General features: G+C 42.6%; 1 protein-coding gene across 1 annotated transcript; it reads left to right on the top strand.

The window, feature by feature from the left end:
* Positions 1–268: 268 nt before the first annotated feature.
* LOC147245825 (all-trans-retinol 13,14-reductase-like) lies at positions 269–20,688 on the top strand. Its single transcript, XM_086184319.1, has 12 exons — positions 269–631; positions 4,038–4,220; positions 7,705–7,843; positions 9,056–9,158; positions 10,475–10,670; positions 10,769–10,966; positions 12,603–12,722; positions 15,405–15,543; positions 15,731–15,840; positions 17,474–17,640; positions 18,641–18,800; positions 18,886–20,688. Exons 1-12 carry the CDS (start codon positions 466–468, stop codon positions 19,032–19,034), a joined length of 1,830 nt encoding a protein of 609 aa, XP_086040445.1. The 5' UTR covers positions 269–465; the 3' UTR covers positions 19,035–20,688.
* The last annotated feature ends 4,015 nt before the right edge of the window (positions 20,689–24,703 follow it).

The raw sequence follows: 24,703 nt of genomic DNA, 5'->3' as shown, positions 1-24,703 counted from the left end.
CACTTCAATCATGTGCAACAAACTAGTGTTGGGCATGCCCATCAGTCAGACGCAGTGAGAAACAACTAGCTCCCTCTTCTCTGGCAGTCTCATGTCCCTGGCGTGGAGAATGAGCTATCTGCTCTCCCCTTTGTGGAGTCATATTTTCCAAAATGTCATGTGTTATATGGCCTTTAATTTTTCCTCATTACATTAATAAGCATCTATCCGCCTTTTTTTCATCACTTCGCTCCTCACTTCACCCCTCTCCTCTGGCTCTCTTCTTAAATGAATGCCTTGGAGGATAGCCCTCTTCCTCCTCTCACATCTGCATTACTCACTCCTGCCTCCTCTCATCACCTCTTGTTCTAGATCCTTCCCCATTCTCAAGAGCTCAACATCTTGTTGTCTTTTCCACGCTGCCTGTTGCTTCTCCTCTCACATTTGTTTCCTCCTAATTATAGTGGGTAAAACTCACTTATTGCCATGTGGTGGTGGCTGCTTGGCGTATTTAGCATGGTGCTGTTGGCAGCCATTGTCGTCTTCTTTCTGACTACCGGCCAACGCCACAAGGTGTTCAGTGAGAAGTGCCTGAGGCCCCCAGGACCCTTGGTCAATGACAGCAAAATAAGGGATGACAGGCTGAAGAGAGGTAAGAAAGCCTTGTTTCTCAAGGATTTACTAATGCACGAATCCATTTTGGAGTTAGTAATGTCCACGCGACCATGTTTGATGGGTTTTAAAAAGACTAATAAGTGATGAGAAGTTGCAGCTCTGAAGTCTTAGAATATAAGATTTGAACTTCTCTTCAGCTACAGCTACTCAAGGTAAGGAGCATTTCATCCTCAGTGTGGAAGCATGGTTACAATAGAAAGTCATTATTTCCAACATACCCACATTTAGGCTTCTCTGGTTTGTCATTTCAAATCTGTTTCATTCTCAGATTTTACTGGAACAGCATTGGTAAATTAACTTTAAAATCATTGGAAAGAAAAGGATTTTTTTTTTTTTTTTTTTTAGACCTTCATTTCTAATCATGCGATTTGGGATTTTTCTCCACTGAAGGTTTTCCTGTGTTGAAGCACATGAGCAGATTCACTATAATGTCAGAATATCACAAGGTTGGTCTCAGTGTGCCACAGTTAGTTCACGCTCAAAGTGGAAATCTTGAGCAAGTTTTGCTGAAATTTTCTTTTTAGAGGTAGAACCCTGAGTGGGCTGGGATTGTTGTACACAAAGTCGTTCCCAGTTCCAGGAGTGCTGGGAACCCGATTGTGAGCAGTCAGATTTGTATTATTATTGTTATTCTGATTATTATTAAGTTGGTGAATGAGATACTGTATCATAAACAGTAAAAGCTGTGGAAGAGAAATTTTCAGGACTGGTTCAGACTGCATGTACCTGAGGAGCAAAAAAAGGCTGCTGGTTACTAGGTGGTACAATAAGCAGGGTAAAAAAAATTAGCCGCATTTAGGTTTGAACTTCCTGCGTTCACTGTGACAAAATTTTAGATAATTTCCACCCATAATCCTTTTTTTTTTTTCTGTAGAATCACAAAAATCCAAAAATGTACTTTCTCCAAGTCCCGGACAATATCTCTGATCAAAACTGTACTTTGCATGGAGTGTTCAATAATGTTCATGACAATAATTTAAAACAGATGTTGATAATATCAAAATGCAGGAAGTGGTGCAATAACCTACTAATCTCTGAATTCTAAATCTCCATGCCCCACTGAACCTCTGTACTTAATTTGGCAACGAGATGGTGGCAAAACCAAAAGTACATTCTCTCAGGAACAATAAGTCAAATCAATACCAAATGTGGTACATTAGTTCACCCCCAGTGTGAAGGTGCAAAAATATATCATCATTTATATCACAAAATTTACTCAGTCAATGAAACTTGCAGTAGGATAGTAAAATTGTTTATCAATGACCAAAAATAACACATTTCAGCCAAGTTCAAAATTTTTGGGCCCATGAAGCCCACAAGGAGCATCACACGATCTAAAACCTTATATTACCATACTCCCTGATGTGAGCTGAATCTAGGCATGTGGGCCACCCCCGGCTGGAGCACGGGGTCTTTCTGTGTGAGTCTCCATGTTCTCCCTGTTCCTGCTGGGTTCTCTCTGGTACTCCAGCTTCCTCCACAGTCCAAAGACATCAAGAGGGACCAGGTTAATCCAGACTCTAAATTGACCGTAGGCGTGGCTGGGAGAGCCAATGGTTGTCTGTCTCTATGTGTTGGCCCTGCCATGGACTGGTGACTCGTCCAGGGTGACCCCCCACCCCCCTCCCAAGAACCCTAACAGGATAAGCGGTAGACAATGGATGGATGGACAGATGTGTCACACAATTACAAAAAAAAGAAATGGAAAACACTACTTTTCAAACTCCTCCTGGGGTTTGCTTCCAATGTGCATGAAACTTTGCATATGTGATCTGCAAACACTCTATCAAATGAGTTCTGATATCACTGACAATGGTAAAGTTATAACAAAACTAGTCAAGTCAGTTTTATTTATTTAGCGCCAAATCCCAACAAAAGTTCTCTCCTGACTCTGTCCAAGTAGAGCAGGTCTAGTACCTCACTCCTTCAATGAACCTCCACCCAACAGTTCTCCATCAGCAGCACATCCTGCAACAGCGGCAACACAAACCTTCCTTCGAACAGGCAGGAACGTCGAGCAGACCCAGGATCAGTGGGGACGGCCTTCTGCTTTGACTGGTTGGGTCCCCAGTTTCTACTCCCTGCACATTGCAATAGAAACAGGAGATGTTGTGTAACAATCAGTCCTGTTAGAGGTTCAGTCATTTCTGATGTCCTAATGAGTCTTTATGAAATATCTGGAACAAAGTCCAACTTGCATCATACCTGGTTGCCTCCAGGTATTTGCTTATAGAGAGCTTGGACCCTACGAATACTTGCTTGCCAATTTAGTTTTCCCTTATGTTTGTATTTGAAACGTAATAAATTGTTAATGTGTGTTTGATATCAGAGTGAAACTAATGATTCAATATTGACGAACTGATATTGTGTTGTGGTTTTCATGAAACCACAAACCCTCACAGTTGGGAGGAAACCTGTCCATCTGACTCTTTTTCATTTCTCCCAAATAGACAGTTTTCCAAATATTTATACCAAAATAATTTTTTTAAACTATTTGTGCACTTCTCAAACCAAAACAAGCACTGCCTGTGCTGTGTGCAGGCCAGAACATTTTAAGAAGCAGTTCACAATGAGGTAAAAACACCTCAATAAAATAATGCATGCAGACTATAAATTTGTATCTGGACATCTGTTAATCAAAAGGTTCAACTTGTAACACTCACCTGGTCTAAGATTGAAGTTCTTGGCAGGTGATGGAACATCTGTTAAATAAGTACATCAACTCCAGATAACCATTTCAATCAAAGTTTTGATATTAACCAGTTTTTTTAGTTGAAGGGGAAAAAAACACTTATATGATGAACACCTGAGAGTCTGCCCTAAATTACACTGAGAAATGAATCAAGGGAACACTGTAAATTTGCCTAAAGTCCATCAAAGACATGTTGCATCTTCTGAATCTAATTCAACGTTATTGACTCCACCCTGTATAGCCTTTAGATCATTAACTACACCGGGAAACGTTCCTCTTTCTAACCGTAAGAAATCTATCATCTGTGAGTTTTACGATTTCCCGCAAGGTGCTGCTTTTCTCTGCAGGCAGGCTGCATAACACGGAGCTGCTCTTCACAACGTCGTGGTGAGGTTTTGCTGGTTGTCGTTATTCAAGAAGTCAAATGAGAAAGGAAAAAATATTGACCTGGTAGTCTATACGACAAATTGCAGATTGCCATTCATTTTCCCCGCCGCATTTCTGACAGCTGACCATCATGTACTCATAAACTGTCATATGCTAGGTTTTGACCCCAGACATACAGTAGGTATAACGTTTCAGAGTTGCAATACAAGTGAAAAGAACAAAACTAACCTGTGTTTGTACAGCATGTCAAGAAAGTGTTGATGCAAGCCACCTCACAAACCACCAAACCTGTGCGTCCCTGCAGGGTTTCGTGTGGACCGCATTCCTCTTGAACTGGATGCTGTGGTGATTGGCAGCGGTGTAGGGGGTTTGACAGCTGCAGCACTTTTGTCCAAAGCTGGGAAGAGGGTTCTTGTTCTGGAGCAACATGATCTGGCTGGAGGCTGCACACACACCTTCCAGAACAAGGGATTTGAGTTTGATGTGGGTAAGACATCCGAAACCCTCCTCGACTGTGATCTCTGGCTGTGATCTCTGACTGCCTGCTCATCATCACGTTTACCTTGCATTATTAGTTACCGTCGTATATATCAATCAATCTTTGTTTATATAGTGCCAAATTACAGCAAAAGCCATTCAGATTCAGAAAACTTTCTGTACCCTTGGGGGGCAATTAAAGGAGCAGAGTGTAGCACAGTTGGTTACACAACAACATACATAAGGTAAGGAAGTCTCTACCTCCCGGGGTTAGCAGCAGTTGCCTTGTAAAGTGCATGATCTCAAACACAAGGAAAGAGCAGGTGTGGAACCTTAGTCTTTAATTCAAATGAAAGAGACCCAACATTAAAAAAAAATCCCTTTTTAACAGAAAGAAACCTCAGGTAGAACCAGGCTCAGAGTGGGCGGCCATCTGCCTCGACTGGCTTGGGTGGAGAGGGAGAAGGAGAGAGATGGGGATGGAGGTGGAGAGGAGAGAGTGAGGCTGCGTCCGAATTGCCAAGTGGCAACCTCCGTCCTACTGCTATCACCTACCGCTACAGCCTACTCCTACAACCTAAACACGGCAGCACAATTCAGACACCCTAGAAGATTGGTGGTGAAGCCCAACCTCTGCTGGCAGAGCACAGATACCGCAATTGGGTAGATGGCACCAACGAAAGCCCCACCTGCTGGCCTGACTGTCATACTGCACGCCACATTGAGCGCACCCTTCATTCATTCTCTATAATTTAGCACATTCACGCACCTGTAAAGGTGTGTTCACACGCGTCACGTTTGGTGTGAACGCACCTTTAGTCATCAACAACGACTATAAATGTTCATGTTGCATGAGAATGGGAGACTGTTGGTGGCGCAAACTTGGCTTGCGGGTCCACAAGTTTTTAGGGGACGAAGAAGAAGTCCGCAGTGCATTGTGGGCCATAGGTTGCTCCGTGGGATGCACCTGAACCGACCTACATTGTGGGTGTGTTTAGGCTGGAATATAGGTTGCTACTCACGGCAGTTGTGGTTTGGACAGCCTACGACCTGCTCTGAGACCTACGATCCGACCTACTTGGCAATTCGGACGCAGCCTGAGAGATGGTGGGGCAGGGGGTTTAGAGGACAGAGAGAGGGAGGGGTGGAGGGGAGAGAGAAACACAGGGCTAGGGCGAGCGAGTAGTTGGTCCGGGACAGGAAGTGATCAACCCAACATCGACAGCCCCAGGTGACCTGCAGGGCGCGAGAGCACAGACGACTCTGGGGAAGAAGTTTTGGTTAATGGATGCATGGACAAATGTGAATGTGATGGATAAAGAGGATAGGAACAGAGAGGAGAAAGCTCAGTGCATCGTGGGAGTCCTGGAGCTGGTCCAGGATAAGCGGCCCCAACTATAAACTTTATCAAAAAGCGAGGTTTTAAGCCTTCTCTTAAATGTAGATAGGGTGTCTGCCCCCAGACCGAAACTGGAGTGGAGCCTGATAACTGAAGGCTCTGCCTCCCATTCTACTTTAAAGACACTAGGAACCACAAGTAGACCTGCATGCGGGGAGCATAGTGCTCTGGTCGGTTCATAAGGAACTAGGAGCTCTTTCAGATAGGATGGAGCCTGACCATTCAGAGCTTTAAAAAGGAGAAGGATTTTAAACTCTATTCTGGATTTTACTGGAAGCAAGTGCAGCGAAGCTAAGACAGGGGTGATACGGTCTCTCCTCCTAGTTCCCGTCAGTACGCCTGCAGCTGCGTTCCGGACAGCTGCAGAGTCTTTAACCACTTGCTGGTGCAGCCTGATAATAAAGAGTTACAACAGTCCAGCCACTTGGAGACAGAATGTTTCTAATTATTGAAATATTGTGTCGATGAAAAAGGCGGTCCTTGAAATTTGTTCAATGTGGGAATTGAAGGACAAATCTAAATCAAATAGAACTCCTAGGTTCTTACCAGTGCTGCTGGAGGCCGTAGTGATGCCATCCAAAGCAGTGACATCACTAGATAATGTGTCTTTAAGGTGTTTGGGGTCAAGCACAAGAACTTCTGTCTGACAAGAGTTTAACAGTAAAAGGTTATAATTCATCCAGGCCTTTATGTCTGTAAAGCATGCTTGTAGTTTAGACAACTGCTGGCCTTCATCTGGCTTTTTTGATAAATATAAATATCGTCTGCATAACAATGCAAATTTATGGAGTTTTTCCCAGTAATATTGCCTAAAGAAAGCAGATATATAAAGTGAAAATAATCGGCCCAAGCACTGAACCCTGGGGGACACCGTGCTTAACTTTTGTTTATAAGATTCATCATTAACGTGTACAAACTGAAATCAGTCTGATAAATAGGATTCAAACCAGTTTAATGCAGTTTCCTTAATGCCAGTTGAGTGTTCAAGTCTCTCTAACAGGATTTGATGGTCAGTTGTGTCAAAAGCAGCACAAGATGTTGACACATGGCCTCATAGATTCATCAGCGTCTGTATGACATCAACGAGCTCAAATGTGAAAACAATTTTTCTTTGACTCGATTATTATTGACTTGATTATTGTTCTCATTGTTGCCTTTCATTCAGTTGTCTCACTGACCCTCCTTTTGTCGTTTGGCAGCTCCAGTTGCAGTGTTTACCAAAATGGGGAGCTTTGATTGGCTGAGTAGCATCGCATGAAATGATTTACCAAGCATTCTGTCTCTTGGTATACTTGGTATTCATATTGCTATGAATGCCAAAAAAGCTGTGCCAAATTGTGTAAGAGATGAAATGTAAAAATTCTAAATAATTCATTGTAGGTTATGAGTCCAGACCAAGGCAACGTCTTATGCACACCACAGGTCAAAAGTGGTTGGACCCCACATTTGAAACTAGGCTCAGCACTCCCTTTCAATGTGCACATGGAGTTTGATATTGACTGGATGAATGGCTTCTGAGATAACATAGTAAAAGACGTAGTTCTTTTGCATTTATTGGTAGACCAGTGTTACTCGTACTTATCCGAGGCACATGGCAATTGGTTTTGTGACTTTAAACATGAAAGCCATCCAATCATGATTGATTAAAGATGTTGTCTGAGGGTCCATCGGCTGTGTGATATCACAGAATCCATCCAACTCATCAGATTTGATGTCTAACCTTCATGTTTGGGTTCAGACTTAAGTCTCTCACTGCTTTGATCACCTCATGCATGCATACAATGCATGCTAGGGTTGGACAATTAATCAAAATTATTGCACCTTATGGGATTTGCATATTGCTCTTGCTTTGGACTATCTTGCTCAAGGACACTTCGACATGGTCACCGGGGTCGAGGATCGAACCCTTCGGTTGCTAGACGGCCACACACACTGAGCCATGCCACCCACAAGTGTTCATTAAAGAACATTAATGTACCGACTCAAACAAATAAAATGAACAAGAACTCTGTCCCTTTATAAAGAAATAGTTAGTTGATGGGTGGAAAAACGTTGTTTAAATCTGCATGTTTGAAATATCCATCCCTACCACCAGGCATCCATTATCTTGGACAGCTTCACGAGAACAGCCTGCTGAAGGTTGCTCTGGATCAGATCACGGAGGGCCAGCTGCAGTTCACACGGCTGGAGCAGCATTTTGATACACTGGTCCTGGGTCAGCCTGGGCAGCACCGGTAGGGCTCATGCTTTAATATTTAGTCTGATTCTTTGATTTGTTTTTGTTCTTTTTGCTTGACCTTGATACCAGTGTTGTAGTGTCTCATGAGCCTCTCTGGTTTACCTTTATGTTAGTTTATACCTTATCAGTCCAGCAGAGACCTTTTCACCTCACTAGATAACGGCACCAACTCCAGCATAACAGTCAGGGATTCCTCCTCTTCTGTCCTGTTTCCATGCTGCCCCTGGGTAATGGCATTCTAGAACAGGGCATTAATTTTCCCAGTTATAATAAGTTTTATGTGAACAGCACTTTCCAAAAAAAAAGTTACAAAGGGATTTACAGTAAAATTGAAGTACAACAAAACGAATGAAAGATCTGAAATATAAAAAAAAAGTAAAATAGAAAAAATCAAAATAGAATAATAGGCAACAATGCAGGATATTAAGAGAGAGTTATATGATAAAAGTGAGTTTGCCTGCCTGAGATCTTCCACAGTTTGGGGGCTTGAACGGCCCTGATTATGGTCATTCAAGTTTTGTTTCATGAACAGCACTCCGTCATTGTGTTACATTGTATTGCATTTGTAATTAGCATGCTCAGTGACTGCTATGGTCCGTCTAAACAAGAGAGTAATACGCTGCAGGTCACCCAGAACGCAGCAGCATGGATACATACGGACAAAGATCAGAAAAAAAGAGAACAGATGTGTCCTACACTGGTTGCCTATCAATTTGAGTATTGATTTTATTTTTTTATTTTTGGTATTATTTTTGCTCAATCCCTCAACTGACTAGCACCTGAATACTTCTCAGACACACTCGCTCAGGTCTACTGATACTACCAACCATTTAGTGGAGAGACAGCTAAGTATGATCCCCACATCTGGAACAGCCTGCCAGATGTGCTGATTATCAACACTTTTGAATGTGAAAACATACCTTTTTGACTTAGCCTTCTCTTAAATCAGTTTATTTTAATTAACTTCTGTCCAACTGGTCTCCGTTCTACCCTATCCTTTATCACCTGTTTTCTTACATAACTGTTAATTCCGACTATATTGCTGTATTTTTTTTGACATTGTTAGCATTGATTGTATTGTTAAGCACCCTGTATTGCAATTTTGCATGAAAAGTGCTTTATAAATAATGTCTGACAGAATTTTGATGCAGGAGAAACATCAACACAGCAATAACCCTCCTTTTTTTTGTTTTTATTTCATCATCAGGGAATATCACATCCATGCAGGGAAGACTGAAATGGCAGATAGCCTGAAGAAGCAGTTCCCTGGGGAGGAGGAGGCCATTGATGAGTTCATGAGATTGATGAAGGTGAAGTGCAAGGATCAGGAGGTGATAGGAGTGTGGTAGCGAGGGGTTTGTGGGATGTTCTGCAAGTCAAATTGCAATTCTTTCTCCATAGTGGATCATTTTTAGGAGGAGGTCTTTTCCCCTCAGGAATGGCGTGAAGCAAATGTCATGATGCGTCATTTACATGAAGCACCTGTAGCCTCTGCTAACGTGTTTCCCCCATGTGTGACATTTTGCTTTTCCCTGGTCCCCTCCTACTACCTGCTATGTAGACGATGGATTAAATGCAGAGGATGAATTCAGTTGTAATCTTGTACAATGGTAATAAAGACAGTTAACATGTTGAATCTATTCTGGTAGGGAGAGCCAGTACTGATGAGCTGGAAAGAGTTTCACACTTTTGGCCACAAAATAGTTCATTGAGCTCATTCACCAACAGTTTGACATGACAGCATAGTCCCTGATAACATATAGGGCATCTGGTTGAGCTGCTAATAAAAAAATATCTATAAAGATTGTTGAACTGGAGAGAATATATATACATACATACACCACTGCTTTGGTGTTTCAGTGGAATATCAAAATTACAGGATTACTTTTGTCTAGGGAGTCATTAGAACTGATACTTCAGCACAGAGTTGATGCTTAAATTCTGAAAATGTGACTGCTTGATTGTCTTCGGTATGCTTACAAAGAGTGTTTGAGACAAAGGACATTAGTGTCACAGAGAATGACAGCAGCTGGTGCAACAACGGGTCTGCTTGTGGATTCGTGCAGATTAAAACACACTGAAATCATGGAGGGTTTCACTGGGGTACTACAGCAGTTACTTGAGTAGTTGCTCAAACACTAGCGAGAGAGTTCATGAGAGTGCCTGTGCGATGGGGAGCATCTCTGGAACTCAAGCACAGATGAGCTTCCAGCTTCGGTCTGAAATAAAACTATGGTGGTTCACATGTGACAGCAGCCCCCCACACAGATCTGTACTGCAAAGGGAAAAAGAGGCTCAAGCTAATTCCAGTGTTTTGCCTCCAGACTGAATAAAGTGGAAGGGCTAGTCTCGCTCTCTCTCGCTCTCTCTCGCTCCCCCCCCCCCCCCGCAGTTGTTAAACCACCTCCCTCAAGAATTAATTAAAAATCTCATTAAAAAAACAGCAGTGCTTTAGCCTGTGGTTCAGCTAACAATTGTTTATGTACATAGGTTGTAGCTTTAAATGTTTCAATCACTGATTTTCATCATGTTGAAGATGTCGTTGTAAAACATTGTATATGTTTAGGAAATATATTAGTATAGTTATTATGATTCATGACCGTGGACTGATATGAATCTCTTGCAGCTGGCCTCACGGCGGACACCACTTATTGCCATCTTGAAGATCATACCGTATTGGCTGGTTAACTTCCTGATTTGGACTGGCCTGATACATCGTATTTCCTCGGTGTTCCGTCTCGCAACAACCAACCATTCAGAAATGATGTCCCGCATCACCCAGAACAAGGACCTGCAGACACTATCTGCTTACCTGTTCTATGGTGCTGAACACACACACACACCTACAGTATGCATCATGGCGATGACGCATCTTCTGTACACCATCTTTATCGTTTTGTTCCATGTCTTTTTCTTTTAGGTGTCCCTCCTAAAGAGTCCAGCTTTCTCATCAATGCTCTCCTTCTTCACCACTACAAGCGTGGTGCTTACTACCCCCGGGGGGGTGCGAGTGAGTTTGCCTTCCACATCATTCCCGTCATTCAGCAGGCAGGCGGCGCTGTGCTGGTCAGGGCACCGGTGCATCGTGTACTGCTCGACGCCGAAGGGAAGGCCTGCGGTAAGAAAAGGAGGGGGACACTGATTCTGAGATGAGAAGGTCTTTACATGCAAGGATGAATTATTTGACGGTGAGACTGTCTTTTATCAGTGTTAACTCTCAATCATCTAAAGGCAGCAAGTCAATACAGAAGCAAGAAACTGCAAGTTGGTCAGTCCTTCAGTTCTATGTCAATGGATGAGGCTGTTTTATAAAAGACTCGAGAGAGAAAGAGAGAGAAACAAAGACAGTTTTTATGTCTTTAATGAAGAGTAACTTTGTTTTACTAAATCAACAACAACAACAAAATCAGCAGGGACAAATAGTCCATTGAAAATAAGCATCAGCACTGCCAAGAGCAGTAAGTTCTTCTCCTCTTCTCCTGCTGTTCTCATTCACTGTTCTTATGAACACCTACCAAAAAGCAGTAAAATTCAACCCTCTAAACTTTGACCCAGGAGCCAGAATGCAGACATTTTAAGCCTTTTTCCTGGTGAATAAGCCTTTTATCTATGATGAGACTTAACGGCATTTACCAGTTTCTGGTAACAGAAACAGTTCCCAACAATTATAAGACTGATCAATAAAGCATTAAAAAAAATGCATTCGGGATTTTGCAAGTGGCATGCTGGGGTTGTTAATTATCCTGTATTCTCCAGGTTAGGTAAGGCAGACTGGCTCTCATAGGGGGCCTGGCAGGAGGGGGGGTTAGAAAACCCTGACCCACTCTTCACTACTTTAAGGCAATTCAATAGTCCAGACCAACAAGATTTACAATCGTGTCATAAAATCACAAATAAGCCAATTTCTGACGGAGTAAATAGAGGTACTTAATATCACACAGTAAGCCTTGAAGTATTTAAAAAAAAAAGAGCCTTCAAATTTAATGTATCAGTGTGTTTGGCTTTGAATTCCCCATGTCATGCAAGGAACCACCACATGATGGGTGGAGCCATTCGTTCGAGAAACAGTGTGATCGACGCCCAGCTGGGCTTCCATCGTCCTGTCTTTATTTGCATTTTGATGTATCACATCAGTTAAGGGAAAATTGTGGAAAAGAATTCATGCAACATGGCTTGTGACCAATGTGGAGACCAAAATATTCCTTAGTCTTATCCATGAAAAAATAAGACTATAATGTGTGTGTCACCAGTGTGACTGCTGTTTTGTTTCCTGTTTGAAAACGGCACGTCCTCTACATTTAATTGCAGCCATGTTTGCATACACTCCCTCTACTGCCATCTTCTGACAGAACTAGTGTGGTTCATCTGTCCCAACTGCCTGATAGAAAAAAATAATAATAATTAGACACATTTCCATCTGTTTTGTGAACTTTCAAGGAGCCCTTCACATCTGGGCTACTGACTCACTGACTTCCAAAACATGCATGAATGTGTGTTGAGCAGGGCTGGGTCATAGTCATGTGCAAAATGTCAGGTGGGCCCTCCTGTGTGAGGAAAAACACCAATAAAACGATCTGAAGACAGTTCATTGAGGGGCTTTATGATACACACCATCCATCGACATACAGTACATGCCTGTTTGATTGTAGGTGTGGCTTAAATATATGCTTGTTTTTTAAGAAACAATGCGAGGAACACTCCTAGGAATATTAAAGAGAAGACATTTGTATTGATTTAACTATGATGTGTGACAGGTGTGACAGTGCTTAAAGGACAAGAGGAGATTGAGATCCATGCCCCTGCCGTCATTTCCAATGCTGGCATCTTCAACACCTTCCAAAAGTTTCTGCCTCAACACATACAGAACAAATCAGGTACCATATGTTGACGGTAACCACTGAACTGTATATAGCAGGTACTATGTTAAGAGAAGTAAATTCAACTGATACCTTCATTACTTTGGTTATCAATTCATCTTCCCTTTTTGCATTGTATATATTTATTCTTTATTATTTTCACGTGTCCCTCCTTCCATCCTTTATTGGTTTCTTTTATGAATTCAATATTTTTATCCTCACTTTGATTGTAATACTATATTACTGATACTCGACTGGGCCTCTAATACAGATGCCCGCTACAGGAAGGGGCAGAACAGTCTGTTTTTCTTGCGGACACTGAGGTCTTTTGATGTGCGTGTGTGGAAATGTTCACCATGTTTTATGACACTGTGGGGGCGTGTGTGTGTTCTTGTCAATGTGGCTGTGTAATGAGGGGGGGGGCCTTGACCAACAGAGATGCCAAGTGGCTGGACAAGCTTGTTAAGAAAGCTGGCCCAGTGCTAGGCAAGGAGACTAGATCCACTGAAAACTGTGGTGGAGAGGGGTACATTAAGCAGACTGAATGCCTTTATGGCCAACAACAGGCACACCCTCAACAATCGTTTGGAGGGGGAAAGTCGCAGCTACAGCAGTGGGCTGCACCAACTGTGCTGCAGAACAGAACTGAAATCCTTTGTTCCCACTGCAGTAAGACTGCTCAACACCTCCTGAGTCTCCGTCTCAATCCAACTTGTACCCGTAATATCTGACTAAGCAATCTGACAGGACTGTGCTGTGATAGGATTTTTTTAAGCCAATTTTTAATTCTCTATTTATGCACTTAAATTTTTTATCTATTCCATTTCTATTTTCATACTTAGTGTATGAATGACAATGAGTGAAAGTGTTGTCGTTGTGTCTTTGTAAGCTACTGGATATTCTGAATTTCTTTTCTGGGATGAATACAGTTCTATCTTATCTTATCGTCCTCCTCCTCCTCCGCTTATCCGCTTAGTCCGGGTCGCGGGGGAAGCAGCCTCAGCAAGGAAGCCCAGTCTATCCTCTCCCCAGCCACGTCCACCAGCTCTTCTGGGGGAATCCCGAGGCGTTCCCAGGCCAGCTGAGAGATATAATCCCTCCAGCGCGTCCTGGGTCGGCCTCTAGGCCTCCTCCCACTTGGGCATGCCTGGAACACCTCCCGAGGAAGGAGGCCTCGAGGCATCCTCACCAGATGCCCGAACCTCCTCAACTGACTCCTCTCAGCATGGAGGAGCAGCAGCTCTACTCTGAGTCCCTCCAGAATGACTGAGCTTCTCACCCTGTCTCTAAGGGAGAGCCCAGCCACCCTGCGGAGGAAATTTATTTCGGCCGCTTGTATTCGTGATCTCATTCTTTCGGTCATTATCCAAAGCTCATGACCACAGGTGAGGGTTGGAACGTAGATTGATGGGTAAATCGAGAGCCTTGCCTTTTGGCTAAGCTCCCTCTTCCCCACAACAGATTGGTTTAGCACCTGCATCACTGCGGATGCTGCCCCAATCCGCCTGTCAATCTCCCACTCCATCCTACCCTCACTCGTGAACAAGACCCCGAGATACTTAAACTCCTCCACCTGAGGTAGGACCCCCCCCCCCCCCAACCCAGAGTGGGCAAACCATCCTTTTCTGGCTGAGGACCATGGCCTCAGATTTGGAGGTGCTGATTCTCATCCCAGCTGTCACAATCGGCTGTGAACTGTCCCAGCAAGAGCTGGAGGAAATGGCCTGATGGCGCTAAGACGACAGCATCATCCGCAAACAGCAGAGACGACATCCTCCCGCCACCAAACTCGACCCCCTCCACCACCCGGCTGCGCCTAGAAATTCTGTCCATAAAGGTTATGAACAGAACCGGTGACAAAGGGCTGCCTTGGGGGAGTCCAACCCTCACCAGGAACAAGTCCGACTTACTGACGGCAACGCGGACCCGACTCTCACTTCTCCGGTAGAAAGACTGAACGGCCCTTTGTAAGGGGCTATCCACCCCATACTCCCCCACAGTACCCCCCACAGGGTGCCCCTGGGAACACGGTCATAAGCCTTCTTCAGATCCACAAAACACATGTGGACTGGTTGGGCAAACTCCCATGCCCCCTCCAGCACCCTAGCGAGGGTGAAGAGCTGATCCACGATTCCATGACCCGGGACGAAAACCACACTGTTCCCTCTCAATCTGAGGTTCGACTACACCCTGACCCTCCTCTCCAGTACCCTGGCATAGACCTTTCCAGGGAGATTGAGCGGTGTGATCCCCTGATAGTTGGAACACACCCTCTGGTCCCCTTTCTTAAAGATGGGGACCACCACCCTAGTCTGCCACCCCAAAGGCACCCCCCTCCACCCCCCACCCCACCCCCAAGCACTCCCCAAACTTTGTCTCCTCCATGGAGTACGTGTTGATGGGATTGAGGAGTTCCTCAAAGTATTCTTTCCACCGCCCAATTATCTCCGCAGTTGACATCAGCAGCCTCCTGTCCCCACTGTAAAGAGTGTGGGCAAGTTGCCGCCTAAGGCGACGGACGGTTTGCCAGAATCTTTTCAGAGTGGACCGATAGTCGTTCTCCATGGCCTCACCGAACTCCTCCCATGCCCGAGTTTTTACCTTGGTGACCGCTATGGCTGCACACCGCCTGACCACAAATAAGAAAAATGCAAACTCCCTGGTTTGTTACCCTTCTTTTGACTCTCTTTGTGTGTGTAGAGATCCAGTCACTGCTGGGTATGGTGCGCCATGGTATGGGTTCCTTCCTGGTCTTTGTTGGTCTGGACGGAACGAAGGAGGAGCTGGGCATCGTTTCCACCAACTTCTGGATGTATAAAGACAATGACTTGGATTCACTGTAGGTTTACTGGATTTATTTTTATCTCTTTATGTTCTTGTTTTCCCCTGTGGGGATTGATTTAACGCCCAAAGTTCAGTCCCTCTCAAATTTAATTGACTTACATTGATTTTTGAGGATTTTCTTTTGATTCCAGTTGAATTAGTGATGCATGTGCCTGTTTGTGTACACATGACTATTTGTGAAGAATGGAGCGATACGCCTCCCTGAGCAGAGAGGAAGTTTTGGGGAACATTCCTATGATGTTCATCACCTTTCCATCTGCCAAAGATTCAACAGCCAATATCAGGCACCCAGGTAAAACCCCCTGTCCATCAATACAAATTACAAGTCATTTCTATTTGTATGGCGCTAAATCACAACGAAAGGTATCTCAGGACACTTTTCAACTGGAGCGGGTCTAGGACCACATTCTTTCAAATAATTTACATCCAACAATTTTCCATGAGAAAGCACTTCCTTTTAACAGTCAGGAACATCAAGCAGACCCAGGCTCAATGGGGATGTGCAGACCTGTTGATGAAAAAGACAACAGGAAATAGAGATGGAGACAAAGACAGACAAGGACAAGGACAGAGACAGAGACAGATGAGGAAAGTGACAAAGAGCGAGACAGAAGGGGAGAGAGACTGACAAACAAAGAAGCTCACTAACAGGGACAGAGAGCAAGACAGGGAAAGTTTGAGTTGGAAACAGCAGCAATAATTCTAAAATAGCTATATATACAGTATATATATATACACAGTTCTTAAAAAAATTATTAGACCACCTGTCATGAAAATGAGAAACATTAATATTTTTGAAATCTAAGAATAATCAAAAATATTATTATTTTTCTCTAATTTGCCCATGCCGTTTCCACCGGAGCCTATCCCAGCTGACATTGGGCGAGAGGCAGGGTTCACCCTGCATCACATTCAACCACTAGAACTAACTTTTCTGTTCAGGAATGCAAGTAAATAGATATAATTTGACATCTTATTTAAAAAATAATAATGTGCTTTACAATTTTTGTTTTTTTGTAAAACTGTACATTTGTGGATAACAATAATAACAATATTTTAGCATTAAAAATAGAATTTGATTATGGAGCTTCTACATACTGGTATATTAACCATTACAGTAACATAAAATATGATTATGGTAATTACAATGCTGTTAATTTAGGGCAGCTGTGGCATAAACCTCACACTGGCTGGTGGTCTAATAAATTTGTTAAGCTGTATAATAACGACATCCACTGAGTGCCCGAGCAACAAAATGTTTGTCAAAACACTGTCTCGAGCTGACATTTAATGTTTCCATGTTTTTCAAGTATTTGAAATGCAAAATGTATTTTATGAACAGCTTTCCCATTGCTAGAAGTAAAGAAGGCTTTGAGGATGAGATTCGACCAATGAAATGGTCTGACCGTACAGAACTACAAGACTGGCTTGAGTGCAGGCTTCACCAGGACAGAGCGTCTGTTGTCTGTTTGAATTCAGATGCGTCCCTCAGATGGGATACATGTTCCTGCACTGACCATGTGCTATTGCAATTTGACACAAAACCTCTGAAAAGATCGGCCAAAAGCCTTTCCATTGTAAATAATATTACTATAAATGATTTCTAGTTGGGTAGTATGCTTACATTTATCAAATTTAAACTTCATAATCATTCCTAAGCACTCATAGCAACATTGGACTGTTTGTGGCCTTGTACCAGACACTGGGCCGCGTATGGCAGGTATGTAACTTCAAATTCAACCCAGTGAGAATTTTTGTTAATTTTCCTCAACGTTTGAGTATGGTGGCACAATCGTCAACACAATGGAAGTTATTCTTACCGGTTTATACGTATTCATATACAGTATGTTGCTGTACCAAAGTATGTACAACTGTATAACTATATTTTTCTTGATTGTTATTATTTACTGCTGACATCTCTGCAGGTAAGTCTTGCATGACGTTGCTGACCATGGCTCGCTATGAGTGGTTTGAGGAATGGGAGGGAACAAAGCTTGGTAAGAGGGGACAGGACTACTTGGATCTGAAAAACAGTATGGCCAAAGAACTGCTGGATTGGGCCCTGATCATCTTCCCTCAGTTGCAAGACAAGGTATGTGACAAGGAATAGACAGAGCAGATTAAAATGTGAAACTTCAGAAAAAAGACATTGATGCTAAAAAAAATGCCAGAGGGATTAAGTTACTGTACTGCTCTTACAGCACTCTCACTCAGTACTGGAGGGATTCAATAACTTCACTTTTTTCCCTCAAATCGCTGTGAATGTAGGGCCCTGCTTATCCTTCACATCAACTTGGTGTGTGGTTCAGATCCATCCACTGCACTCAGACACTTTCCTTTTGATTTTTATGTTCATTTAAAGGATTCCTTTGCAGTGTAGCATCTGGGGCTTGGCTACTATCTTGGCAGCTGTCGCACAAGCAGCATGGAGGAAAGTGGTGGAGTGTCCCATGTGTTTTTAGTTCCAGTGTGTCTTTCAAACTGGACACCAATTCATTCCTCTGTGTGTTGTTGATAGCAGAGCTCTGACCGCTCACCGTGTGTTCAACATGTTTAGAGACGGACGCCAGCTGCATTTTACCACATTCACCTGGGTTTTGTGTTCCCATCGATGGCAGTCTGAGCTTAGCTGATTAATACCTGTGTGTACTTTCACACAAATGTCTAATGGTACGAATCGATGAGGCCATTGAAAGGTTCTTGGCTAATGTCAATGTTACTACATAGAGTTCTCCAAAATCCCTTTTCTGGCCAGTATTTAATAAGAAATTTAGAAGTTTATAAAATAAGATTATATTTCAACAAGTTGACATTTCATCGTTACAAAATTGTTCTGTTTGGACTGGTAAGATTTCCATTTATTGAGACATATCTAGCTGCCTTGTAGCTTCCCCATCTAGGATTGTGTGTCTAATATGTGCTACTTTCACACTGAAAAACTGAAACAGACCATTTTGTTCTATAAATATCGGTGTATGCTTTAACCAATGCAATTTATTGTTGATGTTCTTGTATCAGATACATCTGTCTGTGTGTGTGTGTGTGTGTGTGTGTGTGTGTGTGTGTGTGTGTGTGTGTGTGTTCATTTTCAGGTGGTTATGATGGACGCTGCCACCCCTCTGACTAATGTCCACTATTTGGGAGCACCAAGAGGTGAAATGTACGGTGCTGAACACAACCTAGAACGCTTCATGCCAGAAACAGTGGCAAGGACACGACCACAGACGCCAGTCAGTGGACTCTACTTAACAGGTGAACCTGACTAACCAGCAGTCTCCACTGGTCCATTTGACAGCAAGACTAACAATGTAGGTAAATATTTGTTGTTTGTGTGCAGGTCAGGATGTGTTCTGTAACGGCATGGCCGGGGCTCTGCATGGTGGACTGCTGTGCGCCTCAGCTGTCCTCAATCAAATCCTCTACATTGACCTTCTAGCCCTGAAGACCCGCCTCAAAAACAAACAGGTCAAACATAAGCTGTCGTAAAAGTCACAGCCTGAAACCCAACAAACTTTAGCAGGTACCTGGATACAGCGGGTCTGTCAAGCCCTCTCAACATGCAAAAATGGAATATCAGAGTTTGCAGATGGAAATTTAGAAACTGATTGTTTTCTTTGTCTGTTTATGTTTTGGTTGTCCTTTTCATGTCTCAGTTTGTCAGGTTGTGACAAAGTTAAGCTGTGGCATGAAAATAGGGGCAAGCACACTGAGACACCAGGCCACGGTTATTTCATACATGACCAGTGATGGTGCGTTCATGAACAAGAGGGAACTGAGAGGGTTCCAACCTCCATTGCAATGCATGTCCCTTCTTTTACCTTAGCCATTCTTTTCCTTTTAGTTTACCTGCAGTTTAAAGTTTTAATCAATCAAATAAATCCCTCCTTGGTATTTTCTTTTTGTATACTGCCTCTGGTTTTTTCCTCATTGCAGACAAAATTTCATCAGTTTTGTTGTTGTTGTGTCTGTTAGATATAACATAGCCTGGGTCAGGGTGAGGACATAGTTGTCAATTTATTTAAAAAAAATGCTGTACAAATCAAATTTAATGGATTGAATCAATAGATTGGTTATGCCTTGGCAATGCACACCATCCCTCTGACCGGAGACAGCAGCTGAGGCAGGTACCTGCCAATCAGCAGAGTGAAGAAAAGGCTGCTAGTAGAAGATGGTGTCTTCATGTTGTGTTTGATAAATGCTGCAGAGAATGACTCAGTTATATCTGACGTTCCAAGAGTACTGTACATTTTTCCAGTAGCTGTACTTAAGAATTCCTCTATTTGAAAATGCATGACTTCCACTCCATTTCAAAGATTGATATTTTACATTTGATTTGACCATTTGTTTGTGTATCCGGGGGATTTATACTGTATATGTATTACTTCATCAAATAAAGAAACTAAATATTACACAAGAACTTTCTAATTCAAATCAAACAAATCAGCTGAATAGAATCACTGACTGACAACAGCAGCAATAAAGGGACTCGATTATGTCCCCTCCCAGTTAATGATATTCATATTGTGGTGAATTTACCAACATTTTTATATATTCATGATCATTTATCGAACAAATGTATGACAGGAAATGGGCTTACACTGGTGTTCAATCAAAAAATGTCTCTACATTCATCAATATGGATGTGAGCGAAGGCCACAGTGTGGTCTCATGTCAGGTCTGAGATTGTGTGGGCACCTTTTCAACTCAGCTGGACCACAGGTGGTGGTGCTGTAAGCCACTCTGACGCTCATCTTTGTCGATTTGCAGACTTTTTTGTGTTGTTAGTACTTACTTGTATATTTTATTTTGTTTTCATGTTTTGGACGAGTTTGAAATGAACAACTGAATTAAATTGAATGTCATAAACTTTCTGAGATAAAATTTTATATCAACATAACACCATCATTGCTGGCATTTCAGGCTGACACACAGGGGTGTGTGTGTGTGTGTGGGGGGGGGTTCATGTCTATTGAGAAGAATTAAAACCATGGTGACTTAAAAACCTGCTACGTAGGTGCAAGCATGAAGTTGCAGAGGGGTTTCATTCTTGTTGCTCTTGTGCCCTTTTCAGGTGGCTGTGGCTCAGGCTTTAACACAATTACTTTTATTTTTCACAACAAGTATTATATTTCAAATAAATCAGAACATACTTCCTCAACTCACTGCTCATCAATTACTTATTTTCCACAACTGTTGAGAGTGACATCCTCCAAACAATGTTTGCTGATCCAGAAGCTTTGTGTTAGTGTTGCATCTCTGTTGTACTCGGTGTCATCTTAAAAAATGTGCATTGACAGCAGGATGTCATCAAAAACGCTGGTCTGCCTCCTTGCTGTTCAACAGAGCCTGAAGGTCAGGGACTAGGCAGGTCCTCCTCAGAGCTTCCTCTGGGTCTCTGGGTTTCATCAGGGCACAGCGACATTTGCGTCAGCTATGGAAGACAGACCTTAGTTTTTGTCTGCTGAGCTGCCGTGACATAATCTTGTGTTGATGCAACCAGTCTCCCATCGTGTTGCTCGAAAGATGGTGAGGTCCGAGGGATATGTCCAACCCCGAACTAAATCAAAAACGCAGAAGTCGGAGAAGAAACAACAGAAGAGACGTGCTCAGGCTCAACTTTCAGCTGTAGACGACAAGATGACCAAGCATTTACACAGAAAAGCTGACTGTCCTGTACATGAACCACGCGTGGCCCTGATCATAAACGCCCTAGAAATATCTTGTCTTCATATCCTCCCTCAGTCTAATCAGAAAAATTTGCAGACCCCATGTTTGAGCGGTGAAAAATGTGTTAACATGATGTGAAATTTAAACACTGTACAAAACAACTCGAACATTCATAGGTCCTTAATATATGAATGCATGCAACATTTCTGCTTCATGTGCTCATCCAAAATATGCTCTCCTGTCACGATACTGACTTCAGCTTCAGAGGGGAATTTATAGAGAACAATCATGTTTGTATACTGTTTACTAACCAGTTTCACTAACATGGCATACTCCTGATTTGACGTGACAGCTTAGCATACAGCTTCATCGCAGACTTTGTAGAGTATATTGCTGACTATGTACCTATAATACATGAATGGGCCCTTTTGGCTTCCCAGTTCTAGAATTTCTTGATGATTTATATGTATAAGTAGTGCATTCTGTGGCATACATTGTATTGTTGCAAAAGAAGAATTTCCCCCTGAGAACTAGAATGTTTCTACTCTAACAGACAGATAATTGGTTGGAACGTGGGATTCCCAACTTCCGAGTGGATTTATGGCTCTTTGCAGGAGTGGAGACGCTAATCTCATAAGCACTGACTCTGGATCAGCACTAACTACTCTTAGACTTTTGTTAAAAGAGGCCCAGATAAACACACATATATTTTTGAAGTTAGAAAAAAGGAATTGCACGGGACCTCGTACATCAGTAAATAATACAACACACAATGAGACAAAAAAGTGATTTTAATCATAACATTCTAGGGTGGCACGGTGGTGCAGTAGTCACCTCACAGCAGGAAGGTTCTGGGCTGGTGCACAGGATCTTTCTGTGTGAGTCTCCATGTTCTCCCTGTTCCTGCTGGGTTCTCTCTGGTACTCCAGCTTCCTCCACAGTCCAAAGACATCAAGAGGGGACCAGGTTAATCCAGACTCTAAATTGACCGTAGGCGTGGCTGGGAGAGCCAATGGTTGTCGAATACGGAACCTTCTTGCTGTGAGGCGACAGTGCTGACCACCGCACCACCGTGCCACCTATAGGTTTTACAAGTATTATTTATAAAAGAAAAAAAAACAAAAAAAATCAGGAAAAATGAGTTTGACGTCAAAACGTTAATGAAATAAATCTTAAATCAATAAATCAACTCATCTCATCTATCTGGCCCTTTGGCTCAATGAACTCAACTGGTGTGCAGCCTGTTTAAGATGGATTCCAGCATGTAGAGGCTGAGTGAAGCTGGATTCCACACAGGAAAATTATGGTTTGATCCTCAGCAACGCCGCAGGAGCCCAGCTGGCCTGTGTGCTCATCCAGGTACACTCCTATTCTGGATCACAAAGGCTCTGGGCCATGATGATATCCCTGATGTGTGACTGCTGTAACCTTGCTGCTCCATCCACTCCCCCTCCCAGTGACAACATTCAGTCAGATTTTCTCTACCCAAGATCCGAGGCCAATCACTGAATCTGGCTGGATGATGAGAGTACAAGATTATTCTTCTTCCGCTGTTCATGTTGTTCTTCTGTTGCCCTCAGATCTTGCTGTGTTTAGACCAGTCCTTCTCAAACAGTGGTCTGCTTCTTTCTTCTTCTTTTTTTTTGCCTTACTAGAATAAAGTGTGAGGTTTTTTGTGGGACCGAGCATGCGCAAACACAGCGCAGAAAACCCTCAAGAGACTCCATGGAAAAGGAATGAAAGGAAAGGCGGAGAGAGACGGAGAATAAAGTTATTCTGTGTTGTAAGTTGGTCAAAAATATTTATAGGTTAAATACTAGAAAACTAGGTTTTTTTAATTTCAGGCAAATTGATGCACTTTAAATCTTTTTTACACACTAAAAACAAGGATAATAAAGAACTTTATTCTTTGTTGTAAGTTGATCTATACCTCTTTTTTTGTTTTCCTCAATGTTAATAAGGCTACCAAGTTTTACAGAGATGTACTTTAACAATTTTATAGACAAATGATACTATTTATAGTTGCAGCAGAGAGACGGATGGCCTTCATATCCTTTTGAAGCTCCTCAACATATTTTCTTTTACCTTGGATTCATTCATCAACCTGGACGGTCAGGAGCATCGACCATTTTGATTTTTCTCTTCAAAACAAAGACACATGTTCTCCTTGTGCCTCTTGGAGGGCTCAACATGTGTGTGTTTTTCAAAGGCAAGAGATTCATGATGAGCCTTCAGGTGTTTGTCACAGTAAGGGATGAGAAAAAAACAGTCGGTGCTGGAGCGCTTTTAAGTTCCTCCCAGTGCAAATATCATCAAACAATACAACACAATAACAAGCCTACAGTCGACATGCCCATCCATATCATACAAGGTGCCGAAGAGAAGAGTGCAAAAACATGGTGCTGCCACGCATGGTACCGCATACGTCCTTGAAGTTCGAGCTCATTCATGAATGCGTGTGCAAATACACGAGCACATATCTAAATATGTGCACACGCAAAGCTCAGAGCATATAAATGCATGCATGATGTGTATGCTCATGAAGCTCAGAGCATACATACATAAGTACGTGCCCCCAAAGCTCAGAACATACTCAATGCAGTAACCTCAGAATTAAAAAATGAATAAATAACACCTAATAAAAGGAATAAAGTGCTGAAAATTGTAATAAATAAAAGTAACAACCTGTGCAAAACAAACGCAAGTCATCTGAGCTCTGGTCTTATCTGACCTTGTTTATCAGCTTAATTGACACGGGAACAAATGTGTTTTTGAGTCTGTCCAGTCTGCAGTGAGGAACTCTAAACCTTCTACCAGACGGGAGCAGCTCATACTCACCATGCAGGATGTGTGATGGACTGTAGATAATCTTAATTGCTTGTTGCAGAGTGGCATGTTCATTAATACGCTGGCTGGTGAAGTGCTCTTTAATACCAATAATTTTTCCAACAGCATGAATAAGCCAAAATAGTTTATTCTTTAGCTCTACATAGAGAGGTTAACAAATCAAGCTGTGATGCTGTACCTGATCCAACTTTCTAAAAGTGCCTTTTAAAATAAAAATCAAACTAAATCTTTGATCAACACCATGAATTCTCAGACGCTGTAAAAAAAAAAAATGCAACCGTTGCTGTAATCTGCAGCAGAAGCTTTTAACATGTGTGCTCCAGGTGAGCGAGTTGGCAATAAAGACACCCAGATGTTTATATGACAGCCCCTGGGCAATGGTTTGATTGTGGATGACCACAGGCCAAACACAACTTGCAAGTGCAAAATACTATGTGATTCACTGCTGCATGGGGGGCACACACCTCATTGATGAGGGGGACTACACGTTCTTCCGCCAAGCAATGGAACAAGAAGAACGACAGTTATTTGGGATTTTATTTATCCGCAGACACGCTGCCATCAGGTGTCACAAAAATCACAAGTGTTTAGAGACATATATAAATATGCCTCATCAAACATACGAGTCTATATTTTAGGAT

Source organism: Aulostomus chinensis, chromosome 18 (assembly GCF_037954235.1).
Source record: "Aulostomus chinensis isolate RoL2024-O1b breed Wild chromosome 18, RoL_Achi_v1.0, whole genome shotgun sequence".
Lineage (NCBI taxonomy): Eukaryota > Metazoa > Chordata > Actinopteri > Syngnathiformes > Aulostomidae > Aulostomus > Aulostomus chinensis.
Note: the sequence above shows the minus strand (reverse complement) of the source record. Positions and strands in the feature narration are given on the sequence as shown.

Excerpts from the sequence above, each read along its gene's own strand:
- LOC147245825 (XM_086184319.1), top strand. The coding sequence starts at position 466 with ATGTGGTGGTGGCTGCTTGGCGTATTTAGCATGGTGCTGTTGGCAGCC. Across the intron at positions 4,221-7,704 it reads GGGATTTGAGTTTGATGTGG|GCATCCATTATCTTGGACAG; the intron begins GTAAGACATCCG and ends CCCTACCACCAG. Across the intron at positions 15,544-15,730 it reads GACAATGACTTGGATTCACT|AATGGAGCGATACGCCTCCC; the intron begins GTAGGTTTACTG and ends CTATTTGTGAAG.